General features: G+C 35.7%; 1 protein-coding gene across 3 annotated transcripts in view; it reads left to right on the top strand.

Moving 5' to 3' along the window:
• Nucleotides 1–18,101, top strand: part of nrg3b (neuregulin 3b) — a 170,044-nt gene that overhangs the window by 102,482 nt on the left and 49,461 nt on the right. For all 3 annotated transcript variants that reach the window (XM_051915129.1, XM_051915130.1, XM_051915131.1), the window contains exon 2: nt 1,097–1,229. In XM_051915129.1, coding sequence (XP_051771089.1) covers nt 1,097–1,229 — 133 coding nt within the window. The remainder of the gene's footprint in view (nt 1–1,096; nt 1,230–18,101) is intronic.

An 18,101-nucleotide genomic window follows, 5' to 3' on the forward strand; every position in this document is an offset into this window, starting at 1 on the left:
TGACATAAACCCCGCCCCCTACGCAACAAAGGGGTGAGGCCATGTTATTGCAATACAGCAAGATGACAACATAAGTTATAACCATAATTATCTATCTTCATGCAGCATATATTCTCTGGCTCTGTAGGCATATTACAACAGTTCCCACACGAGCGATTTATAGATTATCATGACAGAATATGCTCATCAAAGACTTTAAGATAGTTAACTCCACATTAGCTACATAAATTCATCATCTAACCATTTAGAAACGTCCTTTTGCTTTCTACATGTTGTCACTTCTTCTTGAGTCTCTCTATCATTGTCCGACTCCAGTTTGAACATAAAAGGCTGAACAGTTTCTGACATTTTCAGTGAGTCTGAGGTAATCGGAGCTGCTAACACAGGCTCTTGAAACTCCGCCCTCTTCTTGGGACCACCAGCTCATTTGCATTTAAAGGGACACGCACAAAAATGGAGCATTTTTGCGCACCCTCAAAAAGTGACAAATTTAACATGCTATAAAAAAATGATCTGTGGGGTATTTTGTGCTAAAACTTCACATACACACACTGGGGACATCAGAGACTTGTTTTACATCTTGTAAAAGTGACATTATATGACCCCTTTAATAGCTAGTAATAAATATATATTTTATTTTTTCCCCCACAATATAACATACTAAAAGGTCTAACTACCTAGTTTATTTAAAGGGGTTCCCTCACAACATTTGGTGAGAAAGCGCTTTAAAAATCCCTGTTGTAGCTTATTACATGAGGTTTATTATCTCTGATGGCCTGTGCCATAAAACCCTCATACCCCATATACTGTAAGCTCTATAATAGATTCTATAACATTTTCTAGTCTTTACATGGGCTCATTTGTAATCAGTGAAGTGATTGTGAAACCATTATACATTATGTGTGATTCAATTAGCACCATTCATGTCATAATATTGAGAACTCATTCACATGCAATTTTATCACTGGAATGGACATTATAAATGGATGGATTATTAGTGTTTGATTCATTTGATTAAACTTATTTAATCTTGATTAATCTCTTTCTGTCCCCCCTCATCTCTCTTGTACCCTCCCTGTGTCTCTTTCACACACAGTTGCCCCCACAACCTCCACCGTACGTTCGGAGTTCTTCAAGCCATGCCAAGACAGTCAGGAGATGGCCTTCTGTTTGAATGAGGGAGAGTGCTTCATCATCGAAACAGTGGCAGGTGTACACAGACACTGCAGGTAAGTCTATGTGTGAGGTTTTTCTTTTTTCTTTTTTTTGGTCAGAGTATCTATTACCATTTTTTTTTTTTTTTTTTTTTACTAATCCATGTGCTTATGCAAAGAAAACGAAGACTGTGGTGACTGTCTGCACTGGATTTGCTGAATATATGCTAAAAATCACTAAAATACAGAGCACAAATTACTCCAGTGATGTGAGATGAAAGGAGGAGTCATGCTGAACGATGTGGTCTATTTTGGACATCTTGGCACATGCGATAGCAGTTTGAAAAGCCAACATTTCAAGAGTATAATTAGAATGCTGATCCGCCTCGTTGGAACAGCTGAATGACTTAACCTGAAGAATTTAATGCGTCCAGCTTGTTCAAAGATGAGTGGCTTTGCTTGGAACGAATAATTGCAGGGTTTTTTTTTTTTTTTTTGCTGTGTGATCATGCTGTTTAGTACAGGGTGGTGCTGCAAATAAAAGAGTCTGTCATTAATTTTGATACGCTCTGAACTGCTGAATGGTTTTAAGTCTCTTAGCGCCGAATTCCTTAAGGAAAGGGCTGTAAATAAGGTTTATAGCCAGTTCCATTTTTCAAAATAGTGCCAGATCCATACCACACTAAAATACTCTTGACTAAGCATCCATTCACACTGTTATGAAGGGTAGTACATGTTTACATAAAAAAGCAAATGGAAAATCAGTGATAAGTGGAATGCAGAAACTTGTGAACGACCTCTAAGTATTCCTGCAATACATGTGCAACGGCACCGCCACTGAATCTACAATGCAATCAGCATGTTCATTCACAGAAGAACATCTCTGATAAGCCAATTTTTTTTATAAATCAAAAACATACAGTTCAGCCTGTGTAGTCAGATTTCTGAATGAATTACTGTATTGAAAATGATTCTTTTGAGTGAATCAAAGACTTTTAGTGCAACCAATGTTGTCAGATCCCCAAATGAATGATTCTGACTTTATTTTTATTAGCAGTGTTGAGGAAAGTTACTTTTGAAAGTAATGCATTACTGTGTTACTCCCCTAAAAAAGTAACTAATTGCTGTTACTTAGTTACTTTTTATGGAAAGTTACATTACTTTTGCATTACTTTTTCATCTGGGCTGGCCTTGCTTGTTTGTTTTTCAAATATAAAGGCCCACCAAAAGTGAAATGAATAAGCCTCAGGTTGAGGGAAATGCTAATTCACACCTGTACTGTAGAGGGCGCAACTCAAACAAACCTTTCAGGATTGGATTGCAGAAGAATAGGACAAAGCAGAAGAAAGTTCAACACTTACTTCAGCAAAAAATGAAAAGCAAATGTGTTTTTTTATCTTAGTCATTTTTGCTTATTAGTATGGTTGAATTAGATCATCGAAGGTCAGCAGCAAAGAAATTGGTCAATAAAGTGATGTTAAAAACATGAAGTATATTTAGCATATTAATTATTGCAGGTTTGCATAATATTCTGAGTTTTTATTCATTTTGATGCATACTGAATCTGGTTTTGTGTAAGTGTGTAAGATGAGTGAATGCATGCGTACATTTAGTCTAGACCTACCATCATGTTTACACAGTGCACACAACACCTTTGCACCTCACTCCTGATTTCTCTCAACATGGGGACAGGAGAGCTGTCAGTAAATAAATTATATTTTCTTGTAAATTTAAAAGTAATGCTTACTTCACTAGGTACTTAAAAAGTAATCTGATTACATAAATCATGTTACTTGTAATGCTTTACCCCCAACACTGTTTATTATTAAATCAAATGCATACAGCTTACAACTATCTGTGAGGTTTAAATGGGAGTTATTGACTGGTTGTTCATATGACAATATGTAGCTGATGCACATTATGAAATAAATGTTTTTCTCCAAAACACTTTGGCCACAATTATTGGCACCCTTTTATTCAATACTTTTTGCAAACTCCTTTTGCCAAGATAACAGCTCTGAGTCTTCACCTATAATGCCTGATGAGTTTGGAGAACACCTGACAAAAGATCAGAGACCATTCCTTCATGCAGAATCTCTAAAGATCTTTCAGATTCCCAGCTCCATGTTGGTGCTTCTTCTCTTCAGTTCACTCTGGGACGACCATATTTTGTGTTGGTTTTGATGTTTGTTTTGGATCATTGTCCTGATGGACGATCCAACCACGGCCCATTATTGGATTTCTAGCAGAAGTCGTCAGGTTTTGATTTTTTATCTGTTGGTATTTGCTAGAATCCATGATACCATGTATCTGAACAAGATTGGACCTCCAGCAGAAAAATAGAACATTAAAGATCCAGCAGTATATTTAACCGTGGGCATGGGGTACTTTTTATCCATGTGTGCACCAAACCCATCTGGTGGGTTTGCTGCCAAAAAGCTCTTTTTTTAGTTTCATCTGACCATAAAAGCCGGTCCCTTTTGAAGTTCCAGTCTTGTCTAACAACTGAATATGCTGGAGATTGTTTCTGGATGAGAGCAGAGGATTTTTCTTGAAACCCTCCCGAACAACTTGTGGTGATGTAGGTGCAGTTTGATTATTTTTTTTTAGGCTTTCTGAGACTCAAGACTCAACTAATCTCTGCAATTCTCCAGCTGTGGTCCTTGGAGAGTCTTTGGCCACTCAAACTTTCCTCCTCACCGCGCATTAGGAGGATTTAGACACACGTCCTCTTTCAGGGAGATTTGTAACATCTTTGATTGGAACTTCTTAATTATTGCCCTGATAGTGGAAATAGGGATTTTCAATGCTTTAGCTATTTTCTTACAGCCACTTTCTATTTTGTGAAGCTCAACAATCTTTTGCTGCACATCAGAACTATATTCTTTGGTTTTACTCATTGTGATGAATGATTAAGGGAATTTGGCCTTTGTGTTTCCTCATGTTTATACTCCTGTGAAACAGGAAGTCATGGCTGGACAATTTCATGTTCATGATCACCCTAAAAAAAATGTAAATATGAATGGGAATATACTTCAGAGATATTTTACTCATAAAAAATTCTAGGGGTGCCAATAATTGTGGCCAATGTGTTTTGGAGAAAAAATATTTTTCATAATGTGATTTTCCCCCCACTTTCAATTCTTTTCCTTCAATGAAAGGTTACATTTTTGCTAATTTTATGAATTAAAGATCAAAAGGATAAACAATGCAGATTTATTTTTATAGTCATCTTTGATTATATTTACCAAGGGTGCCAGTAATTCTGACCACAACTGTATGTCTTTCTTGTTTCAGACGAATACAAGCGGAGTTATATTAATAATCACTCTGATGCTCCTAAGCTTTATAATCGCCATGCACGGAAACCACCTGTTTGAAACTAGTTATTTTACTTTATAACGTTTTAATTTTGGATATTTTTCTTACACAAACGTATCGCTTCACTTCAGAAGGCCTTTATTAACCCCCCAGAGTCGTGTGGAGTACGTTTATGATGGATTGATGCACTTTTTTCAAGCTTCAAACAGGTGGTTTCCATGTACTGCCATTATAAAGCTTGGGAGCATCAGGCTGTTTATTAATATAACTCTGATTATATTTGTCTGAAAGTAGAAAGTCTTATACACCTAGGATGGCTTGAGGGTGAGTAAATCATGGGGTAATTTTCATTTTAAAGTGAACTAATCCTTTAAAATCAATTATTGTATTGCAACTATGGTGGCTCTAAAAATCATGAAGTCATGTCACATTTATTTATACAATAATTTGTATAACCTGTATTGTATTAATGTACAATACAGATTGTATCAAAGCTGCTTCACATTAATAAAACAGGAAAATAACTGTTAATGTTGTAAAATTCATCACTTATGTAACAAATTCAGTTTAAACTGTAAAGCGACTCTACAGAAGATAATAGTGTTTTTATTTAGTTCAATTTAGTTCAGTGTTGTTTCAATTCAGTTCAGCTGTCTATGTTGCAAAGTTCGTCAATTACAAAAGATGTTCAATTTAGCTATAAGCAGCTCTACAGAAGGCAATAGTTATTCAGCTCAATTCAGTTCAAATTTTGTTCTCATCCTATAGAGGGTATGCATAGACGTCACTTTCCCGCCGGAACGCGCTCCCTCAGCTGGACTGAGTGGCAAAAGAACCTGCTTCATGACTGGATTTAATAGGGGAAACTGCGAAAAAGCGAGTAAAACAAACGATTACACTAAAGGTTGGGCTCGAAAATGTTCCTTATGACATGTCAAAGAAACCTAATCCATGGATATTGGCATGCAGCCAGGAATCGTGTTTCCTGACATTTATATGTGCCTGATTTTGACGCTGGGGAAACACATAAAGCAAATCTGCCTGTGAATGCTTTATATAAATACAATATAGCTAGGTCTAAATCAGAGTGATCACTTATATCAAGTGTTATATATTTCGTCATATCGTCCAGCCCTAAAACTTGTATAGTTTTTGTCAGTGTTTATTTAAAAACACCCAATTATGCAGAATATAAGATGGTAAATATTTATTTGATGAGTTGTCAACACAATATATAACAATACAATATATAGGGTATGATTTTACCCCAAAATCCAACATTTTGACACAAAATGATAACTGCAAAAGATGTTTCTTTGCCTGGAGTCCAGCTGTTTTTGTGAATTGCAGCGATCTATTTGCTTATTTTTTCTGTAGCTTTCAGCAGTCTGTATAAATATACCTCAGATTTTGTGTCAAAGCTATTTGTACAGTCAGTCGCAAAGCTCTTTCCCATTTTGGATGCGTTTTGTGTGTTTTTCACGGCATTCACGCTGAAAACCAATGCTGCCACTCAGTCTTTTGCCACTCAGAACCTCATTCATAACGGTCGACGGTGACGTCACGTGCATACCCTCTATAGTGTGGGTGCAGTTAAATCAATAATTAATTCTGTATAAACAAACATTTAGCAAGAATTGTTTTAAATGAATACCATTATTGATATTACCTTATCGTTTGGCCTTGGAACTGCATTTCTTTCTTCTTTTTTTTTTTTTTCAAATATTTATTCCTTAAAAGTGCTCGAATAATCATTAGTATAACCATTAAGGAACCCAAATCAGAGGCAGAAACATGTGACAATTTCCATCTCTAGCTGTAAATCTAAGGGTGCTTTGCCATGAGCCATGCTACAGAACTTGCAGATGTTTAGGTATATCCTTTAAGTGTTACGTCCTATCAATGTTTCTGTTTACTGCTCCCCGAGCCCCTTTTCATCTGACAGACCTGCCTGCTTCTCCTCCTTATTCAAATGTAATAATGTTTTTAAGTGTTTTTCTTTTTTTAAATAACCACCACTACCTCAGGCCCTAACGCAGGCTAATGTTCAGTACAGCAGCATTCGGTAAATGTAATCAGAGGTTTTACCCATATTATTGCAGTTATTTCTCTCCTTCATTTTCTCTTTTTTCCTTTTTTTTTTCATTTGGCCTTTTATCAATCCCACTAATGGGATTGTTTTTCCCAGTCATTGCCATGGTAACAGATCTTTGGTGTTTATTATATGCACACAGATAATATAGAGCTGTGTCCAAGTACTGCTATAATAAAAACTATTTATAATTTAATTTTCACAGCACAGAGAGGGTGCGTCCAATATCAGTCGTTTTTGCAATTGGAAATTGTTTTCCATAACCTTTATTACACTTATAAAGTGAACAGAGGTAATTTAAAATCTTGTTTTCTCATAATATTAGCTGTGGACGTTCATAATAAGTAAATGTGATATATTGTTGTATCTATTAATTAAAAGTTACATTTTAAGGACGCTGTATTATATTATCACAGTTATTTGCCTGTAAATGTCTAGAATGATGGCAGAAAGAGAGCTAGAGCAGAGAATTGTGGTGTTAGGATTAATAAACAGAATGTGTCTATTTCACACCCAGGAAAATCTGACAGGAGGGATTGTTCGATGCACTTCACTGAAGACAAATGATAAAGACGTACATGTATAATGCAGGAGTAGGATCTTGGAAACCCTGGTAGGGGTATTAAGGGATGTGACTTGACAAAATGAATCATATTAATGATGACGATATCCTCTTTTTCAAGTTTCTTATCAAGCGCCCTCTCTTTTCAGAGGAAGCAGTCGCGATTAAGCTGTCAGATCTCGACACACAGTGTTAATCCAGGAAGCTGTCTCCCCTCCTTTTTGCTGGCCTTAGGGAGGACTCGTTGCACTCGTTCCCTCTTTAACGCCCAAATAACATCTTAAAGAACAGGAACTAAGTAAGACTATATAATTATGGTGTGCATAAATACACCAATCTTCTCTCATGAATACAAACATCCTACGAAAACGACCTTAGCATTGTCTCGGCTACAGCAGAGACTGTGTAAAGAAGAAGATACTGACCACACATAGAAAAATGAATGGGAAAAAAGACGTTTTAAAATATGTTTATTGTAGGCATGTGATGGTATCAAATTACGGTATTGAATTAAATAAGGAGTTTGAAAAGATAAAGAAACTTCAGTGTTGCCCTCTAATAAAAAAAAAAATACATTGTAAAATGTATTATGTAAAAAAAAATTTTCAAACAGCTGAAACTCCAAAAGAACATAACTACACTGAACAAAATTTTAAACGCAACACTTTTGTTTTTGCCCCCAATTTTCATGAGCTGAACTCAAAGATCTAAGACTTTTTCTATGTACACAAAAGGCCTATTTCTCTCAAATATTGTTCACAAATCTGTCTAAATCTGTGTTAGTGAGCACTTCTCCTTTGCCGAGATAATCCATCCACCTCACAGGTGTGGCATATCAAGATGCTGATTAGACAGCATGATTATTGCACAGGTGTGCCTTAGGCTGGCCACAATAAAAGGCCACTCTAAAATGTGCAGTTTTATCACACAGCACAATGCCACAGATGACGCAAGTTTTGAGGGAGCGTGCAATTGGCATGCTGACTGGGGGGGTGGGTCCGAAAACCAGTCAGTATCTGGTATGACCACCATTTGCCTCACACAGTGAAACACATCTCCTTCGCATAGAGTTGATCGGGTTGTTGATTGTGGCCTGTGGAATGTTGGTCCACTCCTCTTCAATGGCTGTGCGAAGTTGCTGGATATTGGCAGGAACTGGAACACGCTGTCGTAAATGCCAATCCAGAGCATCCCAAACATGCTCAATGGGTGACATGTCCGGTGAGTATGCTGGCCATTCAAGAACTGGGATGTTTTCAGCTTCCAGGAATTGTGTACAGATCCTTGCAACATGGGGCCGTGCATTATCATGCTGCAACATGAGGTGATGGTCGTAGATGAATGGCAGAACAGTAAGCCTCAGGATCTTGTCACGGTATCTCTGTGCATTCAAAATGCCATCAATAAAATGCACCTGTGTTCGTTGTCCATAACATATGCCTGCCCATACCATAACCCCACCGCCACCATGGGCAACTCGATCCACAACATTGACATCAGCAAACCGCTCACCCACACAATGCCATACACGCTGTCTGCCATCTGCCCTGTACAGTGAAAACCGGGATTCATCCCTGAAGAGAACACCTCTCCAAAGTGCCAGACACCATCAAATGCGAGCATGTGTAAATGTGGGAAAATGGCATCTTTAACCCTCTGGTGCTCTTCGTGTGTCAGTCAAAAAATGACAGATTTTTATTTATTTATTTTTTCAATGAAGTTAATGTACTATATTTTAGTTCAATAATGTTTTTTTATTTAATATTTTGTATTTTTAGGGGATTTTATGGTACTACATTATATTTACGCTGTAGTTATAATCCATTTATTCACTTTTTGAGCATGAACCTGACAATTTCCAACTTAAACTAAATTTTGAATGCTTTAGAGCACTCAGAATTAATTAGACTTAATTTTGGTCTCTTTTTAAGGAGGACACTTGGCAAACTATTGCTGAAATGAATGTTAACTATTAAAAAGTAAAAGGTTACAGAATGTTATGTTTATTGTTATGAAAAATGCACAAAAATACTATTTTCAATGTATATATATTCAAAAACACATTTTACTCTAAAACGGCAAGAAAATCAAAGCCATAAATCTAAAAACAAGTTGTGTTCCAAATTTGAGCTTGATATCTCAAAAAATGGGCCGTGGCCATGAGGAGCACAAGTGTGACTATTTTTTTTCAGGACCATTTAACCTTTTCGAATCATGTCCATGATTTTTTTTTTTTTTTGTGTGTGTTCACATATAAAGTGCCAAAACCTTTACCAAGTTTAGTACCATTCTGATGAAGTAAAAAATTCTAAAAAAAAAAACAAATGTAAAATTTTTCGGTCAAATATGACTGAAGAGCACCAGAGGGTTAAGTATTTGGTGGTGTTTAATGAAAAGTATACACTCTTCGAAGAAAAGGTTCTTCTAGGCACTTCATATAAGGAACCTATTAGGAGTTCCCATCATGGGATCATTTTATGGACTTAGTTTTAATTAATTAATTTTTATTTTAATTAAATGTATGAATTAAACAGCTCATAAACATACTGTTTACATGGAAAAACAATGGAAAAGCAATGATGAGTGGAATGCAAAAACAGCAAAAGTATTCCTGCAATACATGTGCAATTTCTCCGCTACTGAATCTAAAGTGCAATCAGCGTGATCATTCACAGAAGAACATCTCTGATAAGCCATTTTCGTTATAAATCAAAAACATACAGCTCAGCCTGTGTAGTCAGATTTCTGAATGAATTACTCTATTGAGATGATTCTTTTGAGTGAATCAAAGACGTTTAGTGCAACCAGTGTTTTCAGATTCTCGAATGATTCTGAGTTCATTTTTATTAGCAGTGTTGGGGAAAGTTACTTTTAAAAGTAATGCATTACAATACTGCGTTACTATCTAAAAAAAAGTAACTAATTGTGTTAGTTACTTTTTATGGAAAGTAATATGTTGCATTATTTTTGCGTTACTACTACTTCTCATCTGGGCTGGGCTTGCTTTTTTTTTTTTTTTTTTTCTTCCAAATGTAAAGGTCCTTTTACACCAAAAGTGAAATGAATACTCAGGCTGAAGGAAATGCAAATTCACACCTGTACAGTAGAGGGCGCAGCTCAATGAAACACAAATATAATGTTTAATAAAGACATCCTTTATGACATATCTGACAAATGCAACTTCCAAAGGACGCAGCATTCGAAGCAAGACATAAGCGGCACCTACTGTCAGAGAATTAATTTGCATTTTTATTCAGTCCGTCTGCTGTTTTTGCTCAGACAAATCCGAAAATTGGACAGAGTTTTAACCAGTTGATGGAAAAGAAGCTAATCCATTCAGAAAATGTAAACAGTTCAGGTAATAAACCGGCACATCTTTAGTTTATGGGTAAGCGGTTAAATTTGTCAAGATAATGAAACATATCACAAACAAATTCTGTTGGCTCGTGAACAGCATGTCAGGTTGTAACAACTCTGGTGGCTAAATCTGAATGCAGACAGCTCGCCTGCTGGTATTGTCTTTCCTTTTGGCTGCTCAGCTGGTATAAAGGATGAACATCTGTGGGAGCTTCATTCTGGGTGTTTAAGTGGATTACATAGTGGACAGACAGTTTAGAGCTTGTTAACTGAAACATGCATGTTTAAACACAGACAGACATCTATTTAAATAAAAGTGCTTTCCTGTGTCAAGAATTTCACTCTGCAGATGTAGGAGGTGAGTGGTGGTCTGGTGATTTGATACCCCTCTAAATGTCAAACTCAGCAGCTTTGGAATAGAACGAGGAAGCTGAGACAAAAACGGAGGGATGGGAAAAGAGATGGACGTAGGTGTATAGAAAGAGACAAGAAGGTTATGAAGTGCTGCTCACATAAAATCTTATTATGTTTCACTGAGTACTCTGGGTTAAAGCGTACTTTAACTATTCCTTCAATTTATTGGCAATCTTATTTATTTGTTGTCTGTTTTACCATAGCTGTAGTTGTTATTGTATAGTGGCCATAATGGCAGATGGAGTGCTCTCTGAATTGAATTTGATTTGAATGGAGAGGACTGAGGGAGCGAGTGATAGAAAGAGACAGGGGGAAGGAGCATGGAGAGCGTGTTTTTTCCCCCGAGTGAGACGAGATGTCACCAAGAGAGCTTGGCGTAATTAATCATTCTAAGTGCACTAACAATGAGAGAAAAGGGGAATAAACATTCAATAATCACATCAGATGTGCGCCGTCGAGTAGGCCTTTAAGAACCCCAGGGTGAAAGAGGTCAGCTTTTATGATGCAGAGTGCTAAGACACCCAACACAGCCACCTCTCCAGACCAAGCAAGGACACGTCCCTCACCTCTGCATTTATTTTACAACTCACTATAAAGCAGAATTCAATGTCGTGCTTTATCCATGGGTGGCCCATAAAGTGGACACTTCTGCCTTGTGAGGTTCAGTCTGATTATCTGTACAGAAATGGTTGAACTGAGATTTTTAGCTTTAGGTATCTTGACATTACAGGACATAACACCATTTTTTAAAATTATTTTATTATTGTGTTTTAAAGGTGCCCTTGAATGAAAAACTGTATTTACCTTGGAATAATTGAATAATTAGAGTTCTGTACAAGGAAATGACATACAGTGAGCCTCAAACACCATTGTTTCCTCCTTCTTATGTAAATCTTGTTCGTGCAAAAGACCACTGAAAAACAGGCGAATCTCAACATAACACCGACTGTGACGCAATAGTCGGGATCATTATTATTTACGCCCCCAACTTTTGCATATGCCAGCCCATGTTCTAGGTAGTATTAACGTTGTGAAGCTGCACAGCCGAATTGTCAGACGTTCTGCAGGTAGGCTATTGTGAAGCATGCAAGCAAGGACAATAGCGAAAATGGCAGATGGATCGATAATAACTGTTCATGATCCATGATATCATGATGTAGTTAGTGATATTTGTAAATTGTCTTTCTAAATGTTTCGTTAGCATGTTGCTAATGTACTGTTAAATGTGATTAAAGTTACCATTGTTTCTTACTGTATTCACGGAGCCCAGAGCCATGTCGTTATTTTCATTTTTAACCCGAAAACGCATGTAGTCTGTGTAATTCATAAAACTTCTTATGGGAGTCTCTCTAACTGTGTGTAGCTTTAGCCACGTTAGCCGTGCAGCACACTATCAAACTCATTCAGAATTGAATTTTAACAAACATCCACAAAATACATGCCATACTTACGTGATCTGATTTGCTACATCACGAACAGTTTGTAAAGATCCATTTTGAGAGTTATATTGTGAACTTCTGTAGTATTTATGCAATGTTTAATGGAGTCACGAGCTTGGGGGTGGGGAGCACGGGCATTTAAAGGTGTACACACACCAAATTAGAGCATTTTTCCTCCCATCCCAAAATAGGCAGTTAAAACATGGTATAATAGAAAATCTATGGGGTATTTTGAGCTAAAACTTCACAGATACATTTTGGGGACACCTTAGACTTATATTACATCTTGTGAAATTGACATTCTAGGGCACCTTTAATGTTTTATTTAGAAAGTAAATGGTATGAAAATTTCATTTTATAATTATAGTGACCAAAATGATCACGGTTATCGATATTATTACGGTATTGTTAAAATGATGGAAATGTTCAAAAAGTACTCATACACACACCAAAATCATTTCACTGAGTTTTATGTTGAAAACCAACATACAACAAATAAAATTGTTTGCATAAACATTGAAATATTAGGCTAACATTAAGAAAGACGGACAGATTTTAAATGAACTCAATCAAACTGGTTGAGTTACAATATAACATGTTATCTAACATGTACTACTAATATAAAATGATAAACCTCACATTTCAGCCTTTAATTGATTTTTATGAAAAGGATGTCAAAATGATAAATTATAGGTATTTTATGCGATTCATAAACAATTCTACATAGGCTACCTTATTATCCTAAGTCTTGAGACTTTTAGAACGCATATTAGCTTATTTTCTATTCACTGGTTAAAATTTACTTCAAAACTTTGTTCCGATTTTCGCATTGGTCTGAACAGAAACGGAAGACAGGCTGAATGAAAATGTAAATCCACTCTCTGACAGTAGGTGGCGCTTATGGAACAGCAGAAATAGAGCTGTTTCCCTGGTAACCTCTGTAAACAAAGCAGGTATTACATGGATGGAAGATGAAAAGCAAATGCCATCGAAACTTTTCTGAAGACAATTAATAGAATTCGTTCATTCTTCACTCTGCTTTCCGTCATGTTTTCACACAAAACCATACGCTGCATGCTGCGCCTGCGTGAGACTGTTGCTAACTTTTCTTAATGCTGAACAGTATTTACCATGAGTGTTTCAAATCACAATAATCAAATACGGTTTTAATAATAATTAAAATATGAAACGGTAATACTAACTAACTGAGTCTGACCTTGGAGAGAACGAAATTTTAGTCTTTTATGTTGTTGTGTTTGTATTGTCTTTGTTTGGTTTTGTTGATTGCTTTGTACAGCACTTTGGGCTGAACTTCTGGCTGTACAAATGTGCTTTATAAGAAAATAAACTAAACTAAACTAACTGTAAGGAATTTGTATCATGGTTTATAGTTAAATTGGTAATGGCTTCGCCCCTAGTTTTAATTAAATTAAATGCATTTTTTTCTTTTTCTTGACAGACCAATGGCAGTTGTTCCAGATGCTTGCTAGAAAAGAAACTTAAAGGGATAGTTCGCCCAAAAATGAAAATTCTGTCATCATTTACTCACCCTCAAGTAGGTCCAAACCTGTATGAATTTCTTTGCTCTGCTGACCAAAGAGATCTCACCCCCCATTTACTGCCATAGTAGGAAAAATAAATACTGTGGAAGTCAATGGGGGGCGAGATCTGTTTGGTTACAGACATTCTTCAAAATATCTTCCTTTGTGTTCAGCAGAACAAAGAAATTCATAAAGGTTTGGAACAACTGGTGAGGGTGAGTAAATGATGACAGAATTTTCATTTTGGGTGAACTATCCCTTTAACAGAGTCACTTTGGTAATAAAATATATCTGCCCAACCCATTTTCCCTACAAACAACGTGTGTCTATTTAAACTCGATTTATACTGAGATGGACATTGTAGGAAAACTGAGATTGACATTTTATGCTCCATAAAACCACAGCCCACAATAAAACAAACACTATTAAAAAAGAAAAGTGAGCTTCATGGGGGTTGGCGACCTCAGGCACACGTGCTGACGGGATTATCACTGGAAGGCGAGCAATATAAGAGCAAGAGAGATTAATAATAAATGTATGGTGAATGTAATCGCAATGCAGCTGTTTGTTTTAAATATGAAATTTATGGGAAGACGAATGTCCCAAGTAATCCACTCGGCGTCAGTATAGTATGGTTTTTTGCTCTGCAGACTAATATGACAGCTTGGGATATGCATATACTGTAATAATCAAGGTTTCATATTTACATTTATGTATTTGACTGACGCATTTATTGCAAAGCCTCTTACATTTTGCGTCAGTGTTGAGGAGACTAGAGAAGATTGTAACTCTTCAACGTCTGTATTTTTTGTGCTATTTATCTCAGACTTAGGCTATGTGATCTATTTTTCCCACATTTACACTACCATTTAAAAGTTTGGAAGTTAAACATTATTACAATTTAAAATACCTGTTTTCTTTTTTAAAATATTTTAAAGTTTTATTTATTCCTATGTTTAGTTTTCAGTGTTTCTAGTGTTTTTCAAGTCAAGTCACAATACATATTGTTTCAAAGCAACTTTATAGAAAATCGTGATGTTAATGTGTGTAATATCTTAATATCTTTATGCCACATTTAGCATATTAGAGCTGGCTGATAGTACAGTTTACATTTTGTGATGATGTAAAAGTAATTTGCTATATATATGTTCATGTATAATAACTTTTTTATCATTATAGCTATTTTCTAAGTAGTTAAACTGGCGGTTTACTCACTTGTTAAAGTCATACATATCAGCTCATGCAATCCTTGGTGTTGGTAAAGCTATGCTCTAGCATTTGAGCTACAAAAACACTTTCAATCTGCCTTACATGATCCTTAACATTCCATATACAATTATGTGACACTCACAATCACGTTATTACGGGAAACATGGGAAGTAGGCTGATGTGTCACAGTGATTTACTAGAAAAAATACAGACCTGTGAGCTACATAATGGAGGGCTGTTTCTAAAACTGTGTTTGCACACACTAAAAGTTCTGCAAATGACTGCAAGTTCATTAATTGTTTAGGCACTTGTTTTATGGCTCAGTGCATGTTTGCTTGTGACTCAAAGGCTTGACTGATGCGTGTTGACATCATCGTTCACTCTAATTAATGCAATTCACTGAGTCAATGGTATTGTCTCATCATCTCAGTGACTTTCATAATTGGTGAAAAGTCAACAATCAGCAAATACAACAGAAGCAAAGTGAACTTTGAGATGTTTGTACACACACACTCAGTCGATTGTGAGAATTTCCTCTTGTATACAAAGTCACAGTAACAAATATCCAAACTTTGGTATAATTCCCAAGGTTCAGAGAGGTTTAACTTATATAATTGTTCTTCTAATCACACATTCAGAATAGAGGCTAAGATTGAGAAGCAGAAGAGAGAGCGAGAGAGATAGTGAGAGAGGAAGAGAGAGAGGTGGAGAGGAGAGGGAGATGCAAAATACTTTTTGACAAGGCGTCCCTTTCAAGTCTGAAGGTTTGATGTGCTAATTACATGCAAATATATGCAAACGAGACTGCTTGGTGCCCAAACCCTGGCAGAATGTGTGAGGCAGAATTGCAGTCTGAGGAGCGGAGTGTGTTGGCTATAAATAAAGTAAAGAGGAAGTTGTGATTTCACATTAGCCTATTTGAACAAATACCACAAAATTTAGATACAAGGGCAGACAAGGGGACCGATAAAGAGCGCATCCTCTGTGATTCCTCCCCTCCACCTATTCCATTTCTTGTAGCAACTGCCTGTCTTGCTGTGGTAAATACAAGTACTGTATGTGTCTCGTATAAGCTGCCAGCTTTATGGGGAAGATCGTCATATCAGATAGGGTTGTGCAGTGAAGCCATTATTTGGATGTGTATCTGTAGCTGTTTCAATGACAACTATCTGTGTATTAGGATACAACCGGGGAGGAGGGCTTAAACCTACAATGTAAAACAAAAATGAAAAGCCTCTTTAAAAAAACAAACAAAAAACTCTATTTCATTTCCATATGGCAAATATGCCTTGTATAACTCATAAAATTACTTTTTATTACAATCTTTATGTAAAATAATTATTAATATTATTAAAATAGATTTTAGATATTAATATATAAAAAATGTTTCATATTATTTTATGCTTGTTAAATAATCAGTTTACGAAATATGTTTTTCTCTAATAGTTTCCATATGGTAAATATGCCTTGTATATTTCATAAAATTATTTTTTTTATTATAACCTTTATGTAAAATAAATTTTAAAAAACCCTAATAATAATAATAATAATTTTTAAAATAGTTATTTTTTGTCCAAAGGCCTTAATAATATTAAAAAACAAAGATATGACATCCAAAGTATGTAAGCTAGTACAACTAGATATCTTTTATTGAATCCAAAAGGATTTAATTATATTTTGCTACATATAAAGGTATTTAAAAGATTAAAAAAAAGTGTCAAAAGGTATTTCGGTTTAACCATCCAAAGGCCAATACAGCCATTTTATTTGTGATTAAAATATCTTAAAATGTAAAAAATTTATATATATATTTTTTTATTATTCTAGGATGATTGTATATCATATATCAACATAGTTCAAAATTGTATTAAAATTATGTGTAGAAGTTGTTTTGTCATGAGAAAGAATGTCCAGAAAAATTATTTTAATTGATGTCATTCGGAGTAACCAATATACCATTCTGGATCAAGTCATACGGTTAGTATCTTGTGACAGGATGTGACATCATCTGCAAAGGACCACATGGTCGAGAAGCAAAGTAATTAACTCTCTCTTAACTATTTGAAAAATTCATGTTTTCACTTGCTCATACGCATGTCCCGAAACATCAGGTCATTTGGTACAACCGCTATAAAACATAGAAAATGTTGTAATATTTTAAAAACTTGTACTAAATATAAAATGCTTGATTGTCCTTTTGCTAGATAGCTAGCAAGCTAACCAGCTAGCTTGCTAGATATCAGCCTGTTGGCATTGTTTGGAAAAATCATCATTCGGTATAACTAAAAGTGTCATTCAGTAAAACCGAAATTTTGGTTAAACCGCATGATTTTTTTGGTGACAAATTTTGTCCATCTTGTAAAAAATGACAAAAGCCATGCTAATTGATTATAAAAACCACATAATCTCATTGTTAACACTTAATAAAACTTCAAAAGTAATTATACCTCCATTATGTTTTTTTTTTTACACTTTTAAAAACCTTATTCGTCAATGACCCGTCTACAGAGTTATGTTGGTCTATTATTTGGTAAAAGTCATTATTCATATTTGAAGTCATTATTCGTGCCTTTCTGAATAAGTTATTTGGCTTCACGCACATCCCACATATCAAAGTTATAATACTGTAAATTATTGTGTGATCTTTACGAAATTTGTTTTGTGCCAGATTGTACATCATCTGTGTTTATGAATGAAACCTTGTGTATATTTACAGTGCAATATGATCTCACGTCACATGATTGGCTGATTTGTCACTGCCAGCACAGTGTGTTTTGTTTTTAGAAATGTTGAAGAGAGAGAGATGCTCGTGAATAAGACTGAGGAGTGACACGTCGAGCCTCGCAATGTCTATGAGACCAGATTGGACTTGTTTCTCATTTCCTCTTGCAAATCAAAATATGCAAGAGAGACAAGTAGAGAGGCAATCTTATTTTGCCTGAATTATCACTTGTGATTGTTACATCGATGTAGCTCTTGCAGAACGCACCCGTACGGTCTCCCTACTAAACC

The sequence above is a fragment of the Ctenopharyngodon idella genome, chromosome 12, assembly GCF_019924925.1.
Source record: "Ctenopharyngodon idella isolate HZGC_01 chromosome 12, HZGC01, whole genome shotgun sequence".
NCBI classification, from domain to species: Eukaryota; Metazoa; Chordata; class Actinopteri; order Cypriniformes; family Xenocyprididae; genus Ctenopharyngodon; species Ctenopharyngodon idella.